The following is a 20,048-nucleotide window of genomic DNA, read 5'->3' on the forward strand; positions in this document are numbered from 1 at the left end:
ATAACTACTTATGCTTTTTAAAAAAAATATATTTCAAAAGGGGGATTTAATGTAACTATTATTTGAGCTCATTTATTTTCATAGTTTTTTTGGAGAAACTTATTTTCGCGCCTACATTTAGAAATTAATTCGGATTTTTTGTTTAATAAGCTCTCTTGGTTTGCATGAGTAATTATTTCAAATTTTTCTAGTAGGTATAGTATGCATTTTTCGGAAATATTGTTATATGCAGGCGCTGTTTTAAGGATGGACCAATTCAGTATAAAGTCAACAAAGTTTTTACGTTTTAATTCCCATATATGATTTGACAGGATGGTGTCTTTTGAATATTTTCTATTTTTAAAAGATTGCTTATGATTAGCAAAACGTTTTTTCCATTCACCCTCTATTATGCCAATATATTGTTTATCAGGTACTTATTTGTTTATCAGTTCTTAGAGGAAACAACACATTTATATACCGCATTATTTGATAAACAACATCCATTCATTGGACAATTTTTTTTTTTTACAATTAGTATGAAAAAGTTACAGAATTAAAGTCTTGAACTTTTTTAAAAAATAACCTCTACGTAGCGTGACGGTCGTAACGTTTACAAATTACCACTTCAAAACAAAACAACTTTGTTGCACTTTATGCAGAGAACAGCTTAGTAAAAAAAAAATCATAGTTTTATAGTTTTTACCTGAAGTTTTACAAACATTTTTTGTTGTTGTTGTTGTTGTTGTTGTGAAGGTTGTAAACGCAACGGTCTTAACGAAAAACCCAATATTACAAAACAACAAATAAACTAAATGATATAAGAAAAAAAGTATAAATGATTATTTAAAGCCATGTAAATTATGTTAAAAAAATGCACTACAACATTATCAAAGTTCTCGTTTATGATTTTACGATAAGATTTTTAACGCTACACAACAAAACTATCAGAGGCGATTTTACAGGGAGTTTTACTCGCCCCCCGCCCCGCCCCCCCCCCCCCTCCCTCCTCTTCTTCCTTCAAAGAAGGTGATTTTCAATTTATTGTTGGTTTTTTTACGAATTTAGTCGGGTATTCGACACATTTCAATCGTGTTAATTTTAGTTTTGATGAACCTTTTTTTTTTTTCTTTCTCATTTTATTTGTAGAATCGCCTCGAGGACTGTAAATAAACTTCAAAACATGTTTTTACAACCTTTACACCATGAAAAATATAATAAAGTATGATAAAATATTTTTTTTGCTTAAAAAAATTTTGGAGTTAAGTATGTGTTTTCATAACTTTTTTCCTTTTTTTTTTCCCTTTCTTGCGGAATTACCCATATAGATATATATATATATATATATCTATCTATATATATATATAGATATATATATAGATAGATATATATATATATATATGTATATAGATATATATATATATATATATATATATATATATATATATATATATATATATATATATATATATGTATATATATATATATATATATATATATATATATGTATATATATATAATATATATATATATATATATATATATATATATATATATATATATATATATATATATATATATATATATATATATATGTAGAGAGAGAGAGAGAGAGAGAGAGAGAGAGAGAGGGAGAGAGAGAGAGAGAGAGAGAGAGAGAGAGGTAATATATTATTAGCATTGATTTATTTTAGATCACATAAACTGGCTTAATTGTTTTAATTTAAATAATTTTTAAATACTTGTCTCATCTGTATTGTAAATGCTGCGAATATATAAATTGTTTCAATTTTAGAAAAAATCAGAAAGGAAATGTAAATATGGACAAGCTAAAAAGCCCAACTAAGTCTAGTGTTTTAAACACACATGCTTCTCTGGTTTTTGCTGTATCCCAAGAAAAACGAGTATATGAGTGCCTGTTGAAACTTGCTATTGAAAGGATAAATGGTAATTAATTGTTAATTTACGTTAAATAAATTCATAACATAACGAAGCCTAATCATGTTAACAGTTTATGTAATAAGTTTTGAGAAATTTGTAAAATTGTACTTTTTAAATATTTTACTTGTTATAAGATTTTTAAATTCAGAGCTTATGTTTTATTATTATTACTTCTATTATTTTTATTATTAATATTTTATTATTATTATTATTATTATTACTTTATTGTTATTATTATTATTACTATCAAAGGTTGTAATTTTATAAATAGAATAATTAGGCATAATAAATAAGCCAACCAACCTTTTGTTCGTTTGTATCTACTTGTGTCGGTCGAATCATTTTTATGTACTTGTACATTTGATGTTCCAAATATGCATCTAGGTGTTAAGTAAACGCTGCAACAGATGTTGAACATACAATTGCAAATGTACATTTTTAAAGTTTACTACATGCCTGAAAATTGCCTACCTCAAACATGCAGTTATTAGTGGTTACATTATGAGAGGTTAAATTATTATTGTGCAAAAGCAATTTCATCAGTTTTCATTGTTATTTTTTAGGTCGAGTTTATAAGAATTCTCTTCTTTGTTTTCTGTTAACTCATAACTTAATTAGTGGTTGCTGTTAGTAAGTAACCGGTGGAAAAATATAGCCGGGGCTGGGACTGGGCTGGGTTTGATAAAAATAGCTGCTACCTCTCTACATCCTGATATCCAATTTACTTTAACCTTTTCAGACAAACGTTGTTTGATACAACGTTTTTATCTGATCTCTGTCAGATTATGGCATTTCTTGTCTTGTTAGAGTGTTACCACACATCTATCTAATCATCATCATTTTTTCTGCAAATACTAAGTCATAAACACTTAGTTTTATATACATATGTAAGGATATTCTATGCCAGCATTTAAATAAATAGCAGATATATATGTTTATACTCATATTTATTTATTTTGTGTACGTATAAGTGTGCATTTTGCTGCTAATGCTAAGCTCTGCTAACGCTCTTTTATTCTGAGTTTACTTAATTTTATATCAGATGTTAGGTTCTTAAGACTTTTGGATAATCTTCAACGGTACCATTAACTGAAGCAAATCTAACTTTTCATCTTTAGTTCATTAGTCTGATCTTATTACTTTGCCCCTGAATAAAGCAGAGTTATTTGCAAAACACTGTTTTCCTCGTTTGGCTCTTAATTCTGATGACCATACTTTGCGTGCTATTCCAGTTAAACAGAATAAGCCATTTTTTAGACGTCCAAATCTTCAAATCTTTTAAAGTTAAAGTTAGTTCTAATTTTTTTTCCAAGCCCAAGTTATCACCCCCTGTAAAATTTAATATTTTTTCCGCGGCTAGGTCCAGATTTTTAAAATATCCCATTTTTAGCCGGGGAAGGTGCCCCGGTCACTTACTAGTTGCACCCTTTTTAGGAGTATATTTGTTTAAAAAAAGATAAGGATTGGCTGCTCAAATTATGGGATAAAAATATTGTATTAACTTAACAGACTAAAGTTTTCCATATTATAAACTAATTTTTTATGAAAAAAAAGACCAAAGTGATGATTGGTGATAATAATAATATTTTATTAATAATTAGTTAAAACATAAAATACAAACAAAATATATTTAACTGCGATTTGGATATTAGCGCTTGTCTAAATAATGTTTAGAACACTTGTTTAAAATTTGTTGATTATTTAAAATCAGTATAAAAGGGTTAAAAAACATGTGGAAATAGACTTAAAAATATGTGTAGTAATGGGCTTAACATAATCCATATAATACGAGAGATATTAAGTCTATTCTACACTGACTATTTCTTTCCTTATTTTTTATATAGCCGTTTTATTTCAATAATTCTCAGTTAGTGTAGAAAAATCTTTCAAATCTTTGTTTTGAGTTTTCGTGTTTAATATGTTATAACTTTTTATTGTAAAATTGTAAACCTCTATAATTAATTTCTATTTAATTATAGAAGTTTTAATTATTGAAGAACTAGTTAATTTTTTTATATTGAGTTTCAGACCATAATTTATTTTAGACCATCCGCTGCTTATTACTCGGTCTTATCATTTTATCCTTTCTTTCTTGGAATTCTAATATTTTTGTACAAAGTGTTAGAAATGTTGTGTTTTAACAGTTATATTCAATTAAGATGGATTAAAGCTAGTATCTATAGAAGATTGCACTTTTTTCAAACAATTTTAATTAAATTTAAGTTAACGCTGTTAAGCAGAATTGATCTAAGATTTCAAAAATGGTGTTTATTAAATTCACAATTAGGAGAAAATTTGTCCAGAGCTCGTTTTGAACCTGGATCTCCTGCTTATAAAGCAAGCGCTCGAACCACTGCGCCACGGCCGCAAATAATAAAATAATTAAAAATAAAAAATAAAAAAGTTAATAATAATAAAAAAAATAAATAATAAAAAAGTTTTCAAAATTATATAAAAAAAGAAAATATTTTCTTTAAACATTATAGAAACTTAAAGCACAAAAAAATTATAGCATCTGAAGCTAATCAAATATGCGCAACAAATTTCTCCCGGTGTTTTGATGTCTTTTAAAATAAATTTGATGTTTTTTAAATTTTAAATATTTTTAAAAACTATCTGCGTTTCGTTTGTTATAGTGTACAATATCTTTACATATACGTTATGTATATAATATCAATAAAACTTCATAAACGTTTTATTTTGTATTTAAAAAAATAGAAAAAGATTTTGAAAAAAATGTACAAGAGTTATGATTTGAACCGTATCAATGCGTTTCAGAAATGCTGCGAGCTAATTACTTCGGCCACTAAGACGTACTTTTCGAAAAATGTTTTAACAGTATTTAATAACAAAAAAAGACTTCATAAAACGGCTAATAAATGCTACTAATCAAAAAACAAAGTTAACAAGATATTGCAAGAGTTCCGTGTCAAACACGGATGAGTGGGCAATACTACTACTTTTAATAAGTTAGCAGTAATTTTAAATTTTAAATTTAAATCATATAATGTCATATTTTGGCTTCTATAAAAATATTGACTAAAGGTTTGAGTTAAGGCAGCATTTGATTTTTTTTTATTATTGGATTATTGTCAGGAAAAAAAAATTTTACCATTATGTGAAAAAAGTTTTGCTATTATGATCACAATGTTTTTGCTCTGAGCCTGCGTATTATAATGTATATGCTACATATAACTGTTTTTGTATGATTCTTTCTACATAAATACATGTGAATGTGAATATTTTATACTCATTTACATATATTTATGTATAAATACTTACATAAAAACAATGATATGTAGTATACACATTACACCTTTCATGTTGTTAATTGAGAAATAGTTATCTATAATGATCAGACTATCTAGGCAGACCTATTATTAAAATCTGAATGATAATTAAAACAAAATTTTAATTACATATCTATGTACATATATACATGTTCACCTAATCATATGCGTATATACTGTCACATTTATATCTACAAATCTTTGACAATTGTAAGCTTGTTATACCAAACAACGTTTTGTGTCCTCTAGTCTCAGCACCAATGCGGAGATCTGTGGCAATTTTTCTAATGGGATACCTTAAGAAAAATAACGATACTTTGACCAAAGAAAATCTGGTTTACAACCATAGTGAATACTCTTGTAAGATATTGGTCTGAAATGAAGGCTAAGAATCCTCTTTTGTTTATGTTGTGCCAGACACTCATTCATACATAATAGTATATATATATATATATATATATTCATTAATAATTACACAAATTATCTAAATATTTTAAGACCACGTGACCATGTGGCATCAATAAATAATGGAATATTCTGAAGATTTTGCATACTACATTAGTACATCAATAGGAACATTGTTGCGGGTGTCCCAGAAAATAACTAAATCAATTTTTTAAAAACAACCTAATTATAGCTAATAATTATGTTATTAAATTAAAAAAGAAATTTCAAAAGTATGTCGACCTGGTACTCAAAAAAAAGTTTGAAATTTTTTTTTTGTTGGCATCTTCACTTCTTTTCTAACTTCACTTCTTTTCTAACTTCACACTTCACTTCTAACTAGGCTGCAAGCAACCACTATAAGAGTTGGAAGTTACTGGAAGAGAAAAGATGTAGTTTAAGACGACTTAAAGTATTGCTAATTATATGAATCAGGAAAACACGATAAACAAATTCTAAAGCATTGATGTTCGAGCAAAAAAATTAGATGAATAAGAATTTTTGGTGCACTTAGAAACATTCACAGTAAAAGGATGATATTTAATTGAATGAACAGTAACACGAGTATGAATTTTAGTAGTTGGCAGAAGAGACGCTAGCTCTTTAGAGTAATGTCCGTAATAGTATTTATAGAAAAAAGTAAGAGAATCAACATAACAGCGATGTGACAGTGGTTGAAAGTTGGCTGCAAGAGCAGGTTCAACAATGTTTACACTCCGTTTTGTACCTTGTTAAAAAAAGTAAGGGCATCATTTGAAGATCTGCTCCAGATATGGCAACAGTATTCCATACAAGGACGGGTTTGAGATTTATGGAAATAAAGAATAAATCCTGAGTAAAAAAGTAGCGACAACGACAAAAAAATGCAGCCTTAACAGACGCTAATTTTGCAATCGATTTGATTAATGGTTTTCAAAAAAGATCGGAAGTAAGAGCTAATCCTAGGAGATGAAAGGTAGATGACTTATTGAGTACATTACCGTTCATAAATACAGGAAGATCTAGATTGTTGCAATAACGATTAGCTGAAATAAATTGAGTTTTATTTGAGTTAAAGTTCACCAGCCATTGAGAGCACCATGCTGTAGCAGAAGTGAGATCCTTTTCAAGCACCCTCCAAGCAACTAAAATGTTGGCGAGCAAGCAACTAAAATGTTATCAAGACAAGAATAAAATATCAAAAATCGAAAGTTTTTATGCAATAAAATTTTAAATAATGATTAATAAAAAATAATATTTGAGACATACTATGGCGTACTTTTGAAATTTTTTTTTTATTATTAAGAACCAAGATATGCACAACACTATGATGACATAGTTAGAGATTTTAGCCAAAAATTTATTGAATAAAAAATTTTGGAGCACCACTCTAATTTATAAAGTATACTCATTTTGTTAATAACACAGACCGTATGAGAACTACTTAAAAAACAAATAATTCTACTCCACCTTTAATACCTTTTTCACGTCCGAGTTGTGCTCAACTTAAGTAGTTGTTCATGACCATGACTGTTGATGACATTAACTTTTTTTTACTACTTACCTGTTTTAAATTGCATCTAAAAATTCATAAAACAGTATTTGCTTTAGTATTTATTACATACAATATTAGACGTATTTATTACATTTAAACATATATATATGTTATATTAGATACTAATATAACATTTGTATATGTAAAATGTATATGTTGAAATATGATTTTAAGAGTCCATTATATTTAACTAATTTCATAGCAAATACAGCACTCATGCAGTGGGCAAATATGGAGAAAAATACAGCATTAGGTGATGCTGTAAGTAGCTTATACGAAATAAACGTCATGTGGTCAGCAATACAAAAAGAGTTTGCTCAAGAGGTATTTTTTTTTTTTAAACAAAATAACTTTTAATTAATATTTAATACCTTTTTTTGAATTACTTAAAACATTTTTTCGTAATGTTTCAAAAAGTATAACAGTATATAAGGCTTGTTGGATTAAAGATTTGACTAGCCTTTAACAATTTGGCAAATTTGTTTTAGTTGTACAACAGTTTTAACAGGACCACCGGAAAGCATGAGAACAGAAATGCTGCTTAAATCAAATGTTTGATCAGATTTTTTAATTAAATAATTTTTTTTAATCAAAGTAAAACAAAATTTAGATTTATCACTATACACTTAAAAAAGTTGGCAGTTGTCAACAAGGTGACACAAAAAAGGTGACAGTTTAAACAAAGTAGACAGCGTAGGTGCAACTAAAAAGACATTTACTATTACATAGACTATTCGAATAACTTTGATTAGTTACAAACTATTTAAGTTCAAATCTGCATAAGCGCAAAGCATTGCAAAAACCTTATTTAGTGCAAATTTGTAGAGGTTTGCAAATGGATTTTGCAAACACAGGCATTGCAAAATTGCACAAGTGTAAATCTTTACTTTTAGCGTGAAGACATGTCCAGAAAAAAGTTTATGTTCAACGAGATCTTGTTAAAAAAGTGAAAGACATCTTACACAAAAATTTAAAATTAAGTGTTTCCACAATACAAAGATTAAAGAAAAAGTGTGAGTATAAGTCTTATTAAAAGAAAAAAGTTGCTCTTAGTGAAAAAAAAAACAAAAAAATGTTACAATTCTTTGCTCAAAGCTGCTCAATAAAAAACTATATGCTAAAATATATTGTTTGATTATTGATAATAAAACGTATTATGCTGTATATTTCCCGACCTCTTCTTAAATTGAATTCCAAATATAAACGCAATGAAAGTATTTTCTAAAACATAGTTATCTTGGTTTGACAAGCAGCTTGTGAATGTGGTGATAGAATCTCTTGTTTTGTAGCTACGGGGATAATTAACACAGAAATATACATTAAAGAATGCCTCATGAAGTGTCTTATTCCGTTTTTAAAATCTAAAATGGGTCATCCGTCATTTTGGCTCTTTTTAGCATCATGTCACTACTTTGGGATAACTTTAAACTAGAATTAGAGCATAAAATAGATTTTGTAGAAAACCACTGCGATCCACCCTATGTCCTGTTTTATGCCCTATCAAAAAATCTGGTCATGAACCAAATAACTTTCCATTAGTTTACTCTTCTTCTTTTAGAAGATCAAATAATTAAAATTCTTAAAAATTTTCCCGTTAGTACACTTTTAACGAGTTACCTTTTATAAATCATTCAACTCGTTAAAAAATAGGGAATAATAAGCTATTGTGATAGGAAAACTAAGATTTAATTTAAAAGAGGCTAAAAACATCCTAGACTTTAAAAATAAATGGATTAGAGCTACCAAGAAAGTTCAGCCGGAGACCGTGCAAAAGCTAATGTCAATTGTAAAACGCAACGTGGGTGCGTTCTCACGGACACAACTTCACAAACTTACTTAAGTGAAATTTAAGAATATTAATAAATGTACTTTCAAAGTATCCTTTAAAATAACCGCGCAAATTTTTTCTGGTACATATCGTATTCCATAAGCAGTTTATAGCTTCATTCTTTTAGAATCACAAAGGTAATTCTAGAAGAATGAAGCTTTAAAGCGCTCTGGCTGTAAAAGCAACATTGGTAATAAAGGTGGCAAGAAACATTTTCATAAAATGCTGTATTTTCTTTTTTTGTTTAAAAGTTGTTATATTCTCTAGGTATTTTATGAAAATCTTTAAAAAAAATTATTTTCAAGAAAATAAGGCTCAAGACTACAAGACAGTGTGGACATTTTTGGTACTCTGTACCAGTAGGGGTAAAAGGTTGAATGGGCAATTTATTAGAACTTTTTTTTTTTTTTTTTTTTTTGTTATTTCACCTCCCCAAGGCCCAGAAGGCCACTACAGATGAGGAGGCTACTTAATTGTGGTCATAACGCTCTCTCAACTCTATAACTTCGAAACACGAACCTTGACGAACAAGGCCGCTGCGCGGAGATACAAGTTGAGCGCGGTACTACCAGGGACGTGGTGGGGATTGAACTCGGAACCTCTCGCTTATGAAGCGAGCGCTCTACCACTACACCACTACCGCATAATTCTAATAACATGAGCATATCAGTTAACTTAGTTTTAAACACATTTGTGATTTACTTAATGGTTATAGATCTTGTGCAATAATGTGAGTTTTTAAAGGGTCTTTCTTGGAATCCATGTTTAAATCAAATTTCAAATGGTATGCATCCCCCACCAGAATCTGAAAGTCCTGAAACATCTTCAAAATTGAGGGTTTTTTTTTTTATCAAATTCATTGCAAAATAAGCATCTGGTAAGGATCTGGTAGCATCATTTTATTGTGCTCGCCACTTTCTTACTCCGGGGTCTATATATTTATTTGTCCTTTGATTGAATACTGTTGGGTATTGAATGCTGTTAGGTACTGAATACTGTTGGGTATATTTATTAAATACTGTTGGGTAAACCATATTTGCAGATTTTCGAATAATGCTCTTTCTCTTTTAGATAAGGTACAAACACTCATTGTAAACATAGTTGGACTTGCTCTTGCAGCAAACCTTCAACCATTTTCACATTATCATAATGTTGCTTCTCTTTTTCTATTCCATAAATGTTTTAATGGATGCTGTTCTAAAGAGCTAGCGTCTCCTGTCCCATGATCTTCATCTTTTCTCTACCAGTAACTTTAATAGTGGTTGCTTGCAAATGGAATTACAAAAAAAGCTGTTATAGCGGGATGTTGTTCTCAATTTTTGTCCAAATCAAATCTTAGTACTGTCACAATCAAGATGATTAACCACATCCTCAGTACCAACCGCAACCATAACTACAGCCACAGTATGTTTTCAAATGACATCAGAAAACATACCCTTGCTAAGAAACTACGCAAAAATTTGCAGTGAAGAAACAAGTATTAGCAATGGAAAGATGAACTTACTTTTCCAAACATAAACTTGATATACCAAAACTTATTTTGCTGGTAATAATTGTATTGATCTGCATGATAGGCAACGTCTAAAAGAAACATGATCACCAGTTTTCACACTTTTCAATAAAAAAATTAAGCGCTATTAAAAGTGTTCTGGTACAGGAATTTCCAAAGACCTATGTCGTGCCTATCTATTTGGTAGCTCTGTGAAACCTGTTACTGAGATATCTGCTGCAGAGTTTCATATTATTGTGACAACCAACTTTACGACAAGGCAACAACTCATAGCCATGAGTTTTTGCCTTGTCGTAAAGTAGGTTGTCACAATAATTTAGTTGTCAAAATTTTTATACTCCATCCTAATAACTAGTTTGTATATTTTTTGTAAATTTTATTTTTTTTCTAAAATAAGACATTTTTTTCCAGTTATTATCAAGATAAACAATATTAGTTTTAATTATAATTTTTTTACTTTTACAAGAACTTTAAAATGTTGCTAAGTTTTAGCATTTTACAACTAGTCAAAATTGTTGGGACGTTGTCTAAATGAGATTCTCCAAAGTGAAATAGAATTAGATGTTATACGAATACAAATTAAAGAAAATACAGAAAAGAAAGAAAAACTGACAAAATCAGTAGGTATCTTTTATTATAATAAAATATATACTTTTATAAATCTCATATGGTTTTTGTTTGTATATAATATGAGTTTGAGTTTGATTATGATATATTTTAAGTATAACTAAATTATACTAAGAATAACTAAGTTTGCTATATTCTAAGTATATTTTTTTACTTTTAAACTTAATCATTCAGAGAAAATAAAATGTATCTTGATAAGATTTTTAATATTATTAGATATAAATTATTTTTATTTTTTGAATAATTATATAATGTTACTTTATTAAATTATAAAACGTACTTGAATTTAATATGAATTTTATGATTAAAATGTTTCTTGAATACTAAAAAGTTTAATTAAAAGTTAATCTACTTGTTTCTTAATTTGTTGTTTCGCATATCTTTTTCAACTTTTAAATAAATAAAGAAAAAAATCAGTAAGATAAATGTATGAGACCATTTTCTATTCACTGATAGGCTGACTTTCTTCAATTTTTTTCTGAAACTAAATTTAAATTATTTAATCTTTGCTTCAATGTTTTAGTCCATCTTCTTGACGCTCTCGAAAATATCTCGGTTCATGTCCTGGACTGGCCCAACTTCATTCTTCTTAATGATCAGCTCGATTCCCTATAATTTGCACTTTTATGCTGGGCAAGTCTAAGTTGTATGTAAAATTAATGAAAAACTACTATATACACTATATATATATAAACTATTATAAACAGTTTAGTGCTTATTTTTTTAATTGTAAAAATCAGTAAGCTTAGGTAACCACAAATTTCTTTCTTTTCTAATTTTTCTCATTGTTTTGATGGTTTTTGAATAGAACACACAGGTAGTCTTAAATGATGAAAAGTTTAAACACCACATGGAAGATTTTAGCTTGTTGGTCAGAGGAAAAGAGTAAAGACATCTCTTTTGTCTTGGTTGCATTATTTATGATAACACTCTAAAAAAAGAATCAAAATTGGTTTAAAAATGTTGTTAAAAGGTTTAATGGAACTAATAGAGATTTAGATATTTTTGATAAAAAGTTAGATCTGTTAAAAACTATTTATGTAAGTTTGAATAAAAAAAAATTTTTGAATAAAAAAATTTGAATCTAAATTTTGAGCTCACCCTAGAGTTGAAACTAGCCTTGCATAACTGTTAGAATTTAAAATTAAACTACGTCAACATATGGAGATTACTAGGATAGCTTTATATAGTTTTTGAAAAAAACATTTGCTGCGAAATAAGGAGAACATCATTGCACATTGAAAAATACAACTTCGTCATAAGCAAAAAATCTTAAATCAACAAATATAAGCATATGGTTGTTTTGGCAAAAGTGTCCATGAATTTGACAATAGTGGTTAAGACACTAAATTAACTGGATAAAACAAGATCATAAATGAGAGCTGGATGTGAGAGGATAAATAAATAGGTCAAACCAGTAACAATAAGAAAAAAATTGATACAATAAAAATAAAAATGGTGGGATGCCTTCTCTATTTTTTCTTAGTTCTCAGAGTCTTTATAATATACATCGCAATCTGCATACTGAATAATATATTTCATGCATCAAATTATGGAGACTGAATGAAATAAAGTTTTATAAGTGCGAAGTGGCATTAGTGCAAATCAGTTGAAAATCTGGCACAAGTGCTAACTAGCATATATGTGAATTAGCAAAAGTGTGCCAAAAAATTTGAAAACATTGGTATAAGTGCGAACTTGCATAAGTGCAAACTAGCATAAGAGCAAATCAGTGGCAAAAACTGGTGCAAGTGCAAACTGGCATAAGTGCAAAATGACATAAGAGCGCTAAAAGAATCTGCAAACATTTTCATAAGTGCATTTGACATTGACATTGACAACATTGACATAAGTGTTAACTGACATAATTGTTGCTCTTGTGCAGCTGCTATATCTAATGGTAATAACTTTTTTTTATTCAAAAGAACAACTCTCTAGTGAACAAACAGCTATTTATTATTGCAAAATAATAAATAGCTGTTTGTTCACTAGAGAGTTTGTCTAACAATTTGGCCATTCTTTTCCTTCAATTCCAATTAGGTGGGTTAACCCATTATTTGACATTCAAATCTCTTCATCTTCCTTTGCTAAAGTCATATGTTAATTAAACTCTTCTACGGCTTGTGGTCCAGACATCAATCCTGTCTCCAGAACTCTCTTTAATTCTCTCTAAGTTATTTACTAAATGCTTGACTGAGTCTTGTTTTCCTGCCTGCCGGAAAATGGCATGTGTTGTTCCAACTTTCAAAAACTCAGGCGAACATTCTGACCCCTCTCATTATTGTCTAACCAGTTTTCTTTCTGTTATTAGCAAGGTCTTAAAGTCTTTGATCAACAAAGTTCTCACATCCCATCTTGAGTCAAATAACTTACTGTCAGACAAGCAATACGGTTTTCGATCCTCTTGATCTTCCGCTGACTTATTAATTGCTGTACTAGAATGTTTTATCGTGCATTAGTTGGAGGCATGGAGACTAGAGCTATTGCTCTTGACATATCTAAAGCTTTAAACAAGGTTTGGCATGATAGTCTGCTCCATAACTTTGTTTCATTTGGTGTATCTGGGAAAGTTTTAAAATTATCAAATCCAACACTTTTCTTCATTTCAAGTAACTTCTGAAAGTACCTCAAGGTTCTATCCTTGGGCCTGTTTTTTTTCTTACCTACATTAATGATCTTCCTGACAACCTTACATCTTAAGTAACTCTTTTTGCTGATGACTAAACTTTTTAATCCTGTCTTGATGAAAAGTCAAATCAGCATAAGTGCGAACTGGCATAAGTGTGCCAAAAGAATTTGCAAATATTGACATATATGGGAATTTGCTAAAGTACGAGCTATAATAACTGCGAAGCAGTTGTAAAAAATGACACAAGTGTAAACAGGCGTAAGTGCTCTAAAAGAATTCCAAAACATTGGCATAAGTGCAAACTGGCACAAGTGCAAAGCAGTTTGCGACTACCCACCTACCTAAAAACTAATGCACTTACCTTCCTTTCTAACTACCTACTCACCTACCTACCAGCTACCTAGACATCTGCTGCTCTATGTAGCTGATTCGAACCCTTCTGTCTCATACTCATTGAACTTTTATCACTTTAGAAACTTCAAGTAGATAAAATAATTAATACAAATTTTATGAAATAAACTTGATATAATATATTCTTACGCAGACAGATAATATGTATATTGTTAAGTATAAATAAGTTTACATTTCTTGAACTTTTTAATATAAAAATTTGGATAAAGATTTATACTTCCTATCTTTAAAAACAAGTTTTGCTACTGAAATCTCAAAACCAAGTATCTTATTTTATTTTTAGTTGTATAACACAAAATTTTTGGCATTTAGTAAAAAAATGTACAAATAAACATGATTTGCTGTATGTGGAAAAAAAACAACCTAAAACTGTTATAAATAATAAGTATAATATGTAATAAATTATCGAGTTAATAGATTGCGGAGTATACTATAAAGGTTTCGAGAACTAAGAACAAATGAAGAAGGCGAGCGTTAACTAAAACAACAATTTTAGTTTTATTGATATGCAATTATTATTTAGTATTAATGAACACAACCTGGCTCGGCACTTTAGAATCTTTTTAAAATATAATGATCTGTTTATTTTAAAAATATACTGATCAATTTATCTATAAAATAGTAACCAACTCTTACCCTGACTAAATCTCAAATGAAAATAAAAAACATTTCAAAACATTGGAAGCAACAAAATTAGCTTTAAAATAACCATAACTGAAATAAAAGAATTCGTAGGCAGCTTACAAAATAATAAATCAGTTTGCTACTCAGAGATATTCAAATAAATAATGAAATAAGTCAGGAAAAGCATTTGGTTGTGTAAAATTGTTAATTTATAAAAATAAATCAGTTTGGCAAAGTTCCTTATTTCTTCAATGTCAGCTAGATTATTCCATTAGTAGAGGATAGAGCACTAATGCAGAATAACATTGAGCCAATCATAATATTGAACGCGATCACAATTTTTCATATAAATTTGCCATATCAATGAATCTTTGAATCAATTTTTGTCTTTTGATGCTCTTCAATTGCCATATCAATGAATCTTTGAATGAGCCAAGTCATAGCCGTAGCTCTTCTTCTTAAAGAACTTTTGTTTTAAAAGTATTTGTTGTTGTACATTTGATGGAACCCTAATGTCACAATACATATTAATAAATAGTTCATTTATCACCTTAACTTAAACTCTTCTCAAACACCTCGTTTATTACCCCACCTGACTCTGTTGTAAGTTTTAAACAAATTTTTTGGAGTTTAAGCTAACATTTAATTATCAAACAATTTTTCTTCCAGGAAAGAAACCATTTTATACCTTTAAAATTTTTTAAATTTGTTTAAGAGAATGTACTATTTTGATTAAAAAATAAGAACTGAAATTAAGTCAAGAATTTTTGAAGTTATTAGCCTCACATTACCATGTTAGACCCATATTGCTTCTCACTACACTAAAAAACTGCCTGAACAAAAGTGTTCACTGCTAATACAGGGCCTTTAGAAAGTCAATGCATAAAAGTAAACTTAATTATATAAAACAAAATTAAAGTCTACATAAATATGATATTATATTTTATTATGCAGAAAGAGTTATTATTTTAAAATAATATTAAATTGAATTGTGGGTTTAAATCTCTGTAGAAAGTGGTAAAGATACTTAAGAAATTATCTTGAGAGACATAAAGAATTTGTATGGTGGAAAGGATATGGGTAAATTGAAAAAGAAAAGAGGAGGTGTAAAATGAGAAATAGCAAATAGCAAATAATAAATAAAAATATTTGACTGGATCAATATGAAAATAAATAAAAAAAGAGATTGAATGAAGAAAAGATTTACTTTCAATCAAGTTTATATTGGTTCTTCTAGTCTAGTATTTAGTTTGTTGGCTGCAATAATAAGGTCTACAAAGTAGGTAGTTTTTTAATGTGTTGGATCTTTGAAATGAAATTATGCTCAATGGTAAAATCACAAATGTGAATATAACAATAATGGTATAGTAAAATGTCATCAGGTGAGTAAGATTTCAGAAAGAGTTAATGCTAACAAAATTAGAATCATTGTATTGATTAACAATATGCAGCTTTTTTGGGCTAGGAAAAGAAACAGTGTATGAAAAAATTTATTAAACTGCCATAAGAAAGTAGGTGTGAACAAAATATTCTTTGTATGGCAAGTTTAAAAAGCTATTCACAGGTTAGCAATTATTGTAAAGACCTTGGAAAAGCATTTGATAGATTAACAATTATTGTAAAGGCCTTGAAAAAGTATTTGACAGGTTAACAATTATTTGAAAGACCTTGAGAAAGCATTTGACAGATTAACAATTATTGTAAAGACCTTAATAAAGCTTTTTACGGGTTATTGAAAAAGTTATTTTATATGCTTCATAGTAATTTTTAATGTTATTGTTAATTTTTTTTTTATGTTATGATTGACTGTGAGCAGAAGAAAAAATAAATGATGTGTTGAAAATGAGCTTAAGAAAAAATATAAACTAAATTCTTGCATTATAAAGTTACTTTTATTTTGGAAATATGGTTGGATCAGCTGATGGGCTAAAGAAGCATCAAGTATAAATGTATTTATATTGTACCTCAAACATTCGATCTTTGTTAATAATAATACAGTGCAGTTTTACCTTATTGGACGCTAGACCTCTATTAGCTATTTTTAGGTTGTGATGGATGCGTGTTTTATCTCTAAATAATAAGAAAAGAGGAAGGGATCTCAGACAAAAACTCGGAATCGTGAGTGTATCTTATAGGGTGCATTAAGGAAAATAAAAGTGTTTTGAGATTTAGAGCATGCTAATGCAGATGATTGAGTATTAACATGAATAGGTGCACTTTTGGGAGATAAAGATTGAAGTAGAGTAGATAATATGATAATGATAATCATCATCATCATTATCATCATCATCATTGGAGCAGCTTAAAATCATGACCAGAATGTTCTATGCACTATAAAATTAGTTATTCTTAAATAATGTTGTAATTAGATATTTTGCAATATTTTAAAAATTAAAAAATATTAAGACAAAGTTTAAAGTATTTGTTGTTTGGTTTTATTGCTAATTACTTTTTACTTGTTTTTTAGATTTTGAATTTTAATTTTATTGTAAATTTAGATTTTTATAAATTTAGATAAGTGATACACAAAATTCAAAATGCAGCTCAAAGTCAAGATCCGAAAGTTTGAAGGCTATTGAGGATGATGTCATCAAAGTATTCTTTTTTTTTTTTTTTAACTTTTTTTATGTTTTATCATTTTCAATAGAAAATTATATTAGCATATTATAGTACCATAAGATACTATATTATATTAGCATATTATATAATCATGAGATATTTACAAATGCATTGTTACATAAGCTCATTAATACTTCCTCAATATTTTCATTTTACTTCTATATCAATGGTGTTCTATTCTGGCGATCATCATTGGCATCTGTATTGGATTATGTGGTTGATTTTTTTATAAATTAATGTTTTATATGTAAATTTTTTATAAATTTATAAATAAAATAATAATAGTCTTTAAATGGCAATATATCTATAATATCCTAATCTAAATCCTGTACAACAATAATAAAAAAATATCTATATTATTATGGATCATTTTATAGATGAGGTTTTGGTACAGAACAAACTGCTCCAATTTAAATTGGTTAAGATAAAATATTTTAAGAAACATACTTTTCCACAACCTAAATATATTAAAAAGGTTTAATTATAATAATGTTAATAATATTATTAACAGTAATAATAACAGTAATAATAACAATAATAATAATAGTAATAATAACAAAACCCTTATAATTTATTTAAAATTAAATCCATCACCTAAATATAAATAAGGCTTTAATAAGGAAAAACCCTTTTGAAATTAGCAATTATATTCCTCTTTTTTGATAAGATAAAGGTGGTGATTGACCCAGCGTTCCAATCGGTAGGGACCTATTAATACCTACAACTAATCAAAATTGAATTTTCTTCATTTCAACTTTATATTTTATTAATTTTACTTTAAACTGCTTTGAACATAAAAAAAAAATTTCTTCAGGTGTATCAATAATTTTAATAACTAATTTAAGGTTAAGGCTGTGTAAAAATGCTGCAATGATAACAATAACTATTACTGGAACTTGAACTCATTCTTGTTTAATTTATTATAGTAGGGGAAGTGGGGGCATACCCGTATATAGAGGTACAACCGTTTTTTAACACTTCGCTTTGAAAATGTTTTCTAATATGGCGAAAAACATACCACGCGTTGGTAAACAGTTTCCATCATTTTGCTTATGCCAAAAAGAGTGCCTGATGCGTTTCTGAGAAGTTATACATAATAAAGTTTATTTTGATAATAATGTTATAATTACATCATATTTTTCTAGATCTTTCTTTTGAGGATTAAGCAATATTTGATTTTAGTGTTAAAGGTATGTGTTATCATCGTTATTTCATCAAGTGAAAACCATTTTTGATATTAACATAACCAAATAAGCAAGCTATGAAACTATATTCTTTCTAAAAATTCTCTTCTGGGGCAGAACCGCATAGACGTAGAGGAGTCACAACCGCATACTTTTGATATTTATCAAAGTTAGGTAATAACGAAAAACAATATATACAATCATTACACTTGAATGCGTTCATGTAAAAACTTGAATAGAAATAGTTTTGTTTTGAGATGTTAGAAAATAGGTTTTGTATTTTTTTATTTAACTTTTATAAATGAGTTTTTGATTAAAATATAAAGCTAAGAGTATAAATTGATATCTTGTTATATTTACGCATATATGATGATTATTATACTATTATATATTATATATTTCTTAATTTTAAAAAAAATGTACCATGGAAAGTGTACCTTCAACAATTTTTGTGAGGGTGCGGTTGTGCCTCACAATGGAGGCAAAACCATTTTTTTGACTAAGTGTTCTTTTTTGTATAATAACATTTTCAAAAACCGTCTTATTTTTTTCCTAATAGCAGCAATTTAAAGCTTAATAATATGGTTATTAAAATAAACTGTTAAAAAGACACATTTCGCTTTTATTTTTACATAGCAATCAATCCAAACGTTTCGGGGGCGGTTAAGCCACCACTTCCCCTATAATTATAATGTATAATTTAAGCTACTAAATATTTTATCATTGAAAATATAAAATATTTTTTTGTTGTAACTATTCATAATAGATATAATTTGATAATTTCAAAAATAAGTTATTTTTAAAATCTGATTTAATTTATTTCTAACATGTATTTTTTTATTAACATTTTATTTAAGGTTATTTAAACTAATGTGGTTTGTTTATAATTATAATTATAGTTTATAATTAAATATGGCTTGTATAATTATGGAATATTTTTATAATTAACATTTATTCTGCATTAGTATCAATTTTTTGTTGACATCTTTATTTGTATTGTCATCAGCCATAAAATTACAATGGGTAAATTCTATATCCACTGAATCATCAGGAAATTGCTATTGCATTGCAATTTTATTATCAAATACATCTTATATAAATTTTTTATTGTAGCATTTTTATGACATCTCAATTTTAATCTATTTAAGATTGAAAATGAAATTTATGAAGCAAATTTAGAATTAGAAGTGAAAACTTTGAAAGCTGAGATTAATAAGGTATTTTTACTTTTTCTATGAAACATGATGATTAAACAATGATATTAGTAAAATCTTTATTTATAATAGTATTTATAATAACATAAAAGTAATAATAATTATAAATTGAAAATTATTTTATTGTTAAAAATAAGGCATCAAGTAAAAACTAAAGCCAAAATAAAATTAATCGTAATATTTATTAATCTCATCTCTTAATTCCACTAATCAC

General features: G+C 27.9%; 1 protein-coding gene across 3 annotated transcripts in view; it reads left to right on the plus strand.

The window, feature by feature from the left end:
- Positions 1-20,048, plus strand: part of LOC101238333 (uncharacterized) — a 43,353-nt gene that overhangs the window by 17,917 nt on the left and 5,388 nt on the right. Inside the window, exons 2-6 of one of the 3 annotated variants that reach the window (XM_065788923.1) lie at positions 1,775-1,926; positions 7,391-7,512; positions 11,033-11,146; positions 17,332-17,412; positions 19,769-19,837. In XM_065788923.1, coding sequence (XP_065644995.1) covers positions 1,775-1,926; positions 7,391-7,512; positions 11,033-11,146; positions 17,332-17,412; positions 19,769-19,837 — 538 coding nt within the window. Of the gene's footprint in view, positions 1-1,774; positions 1,927-7,390; positions 7,513-11,032; positions 11,147-17,331; positions 17,413-19,768; positions 19,838-20,048 lie in introns of those variants that run through there. The other 2 variants (XM_065788924.1, XM_065788925.1) reach the window with 2 other exon arrangements.

Source organism: Hydra vulgaris, chromosome 01, assembly GCF_038396675.1.
Source record: "Hydra vulgaris chromosome 01, alternate assembly HydraT2T_AEP".
Classification (NCBI taxonomy): Eukaryota; Metazoa; Cnidaria; class Hydrozoa; order Anthoathecata; family Hydridae; genus Hydra; species Hydra vulgaris.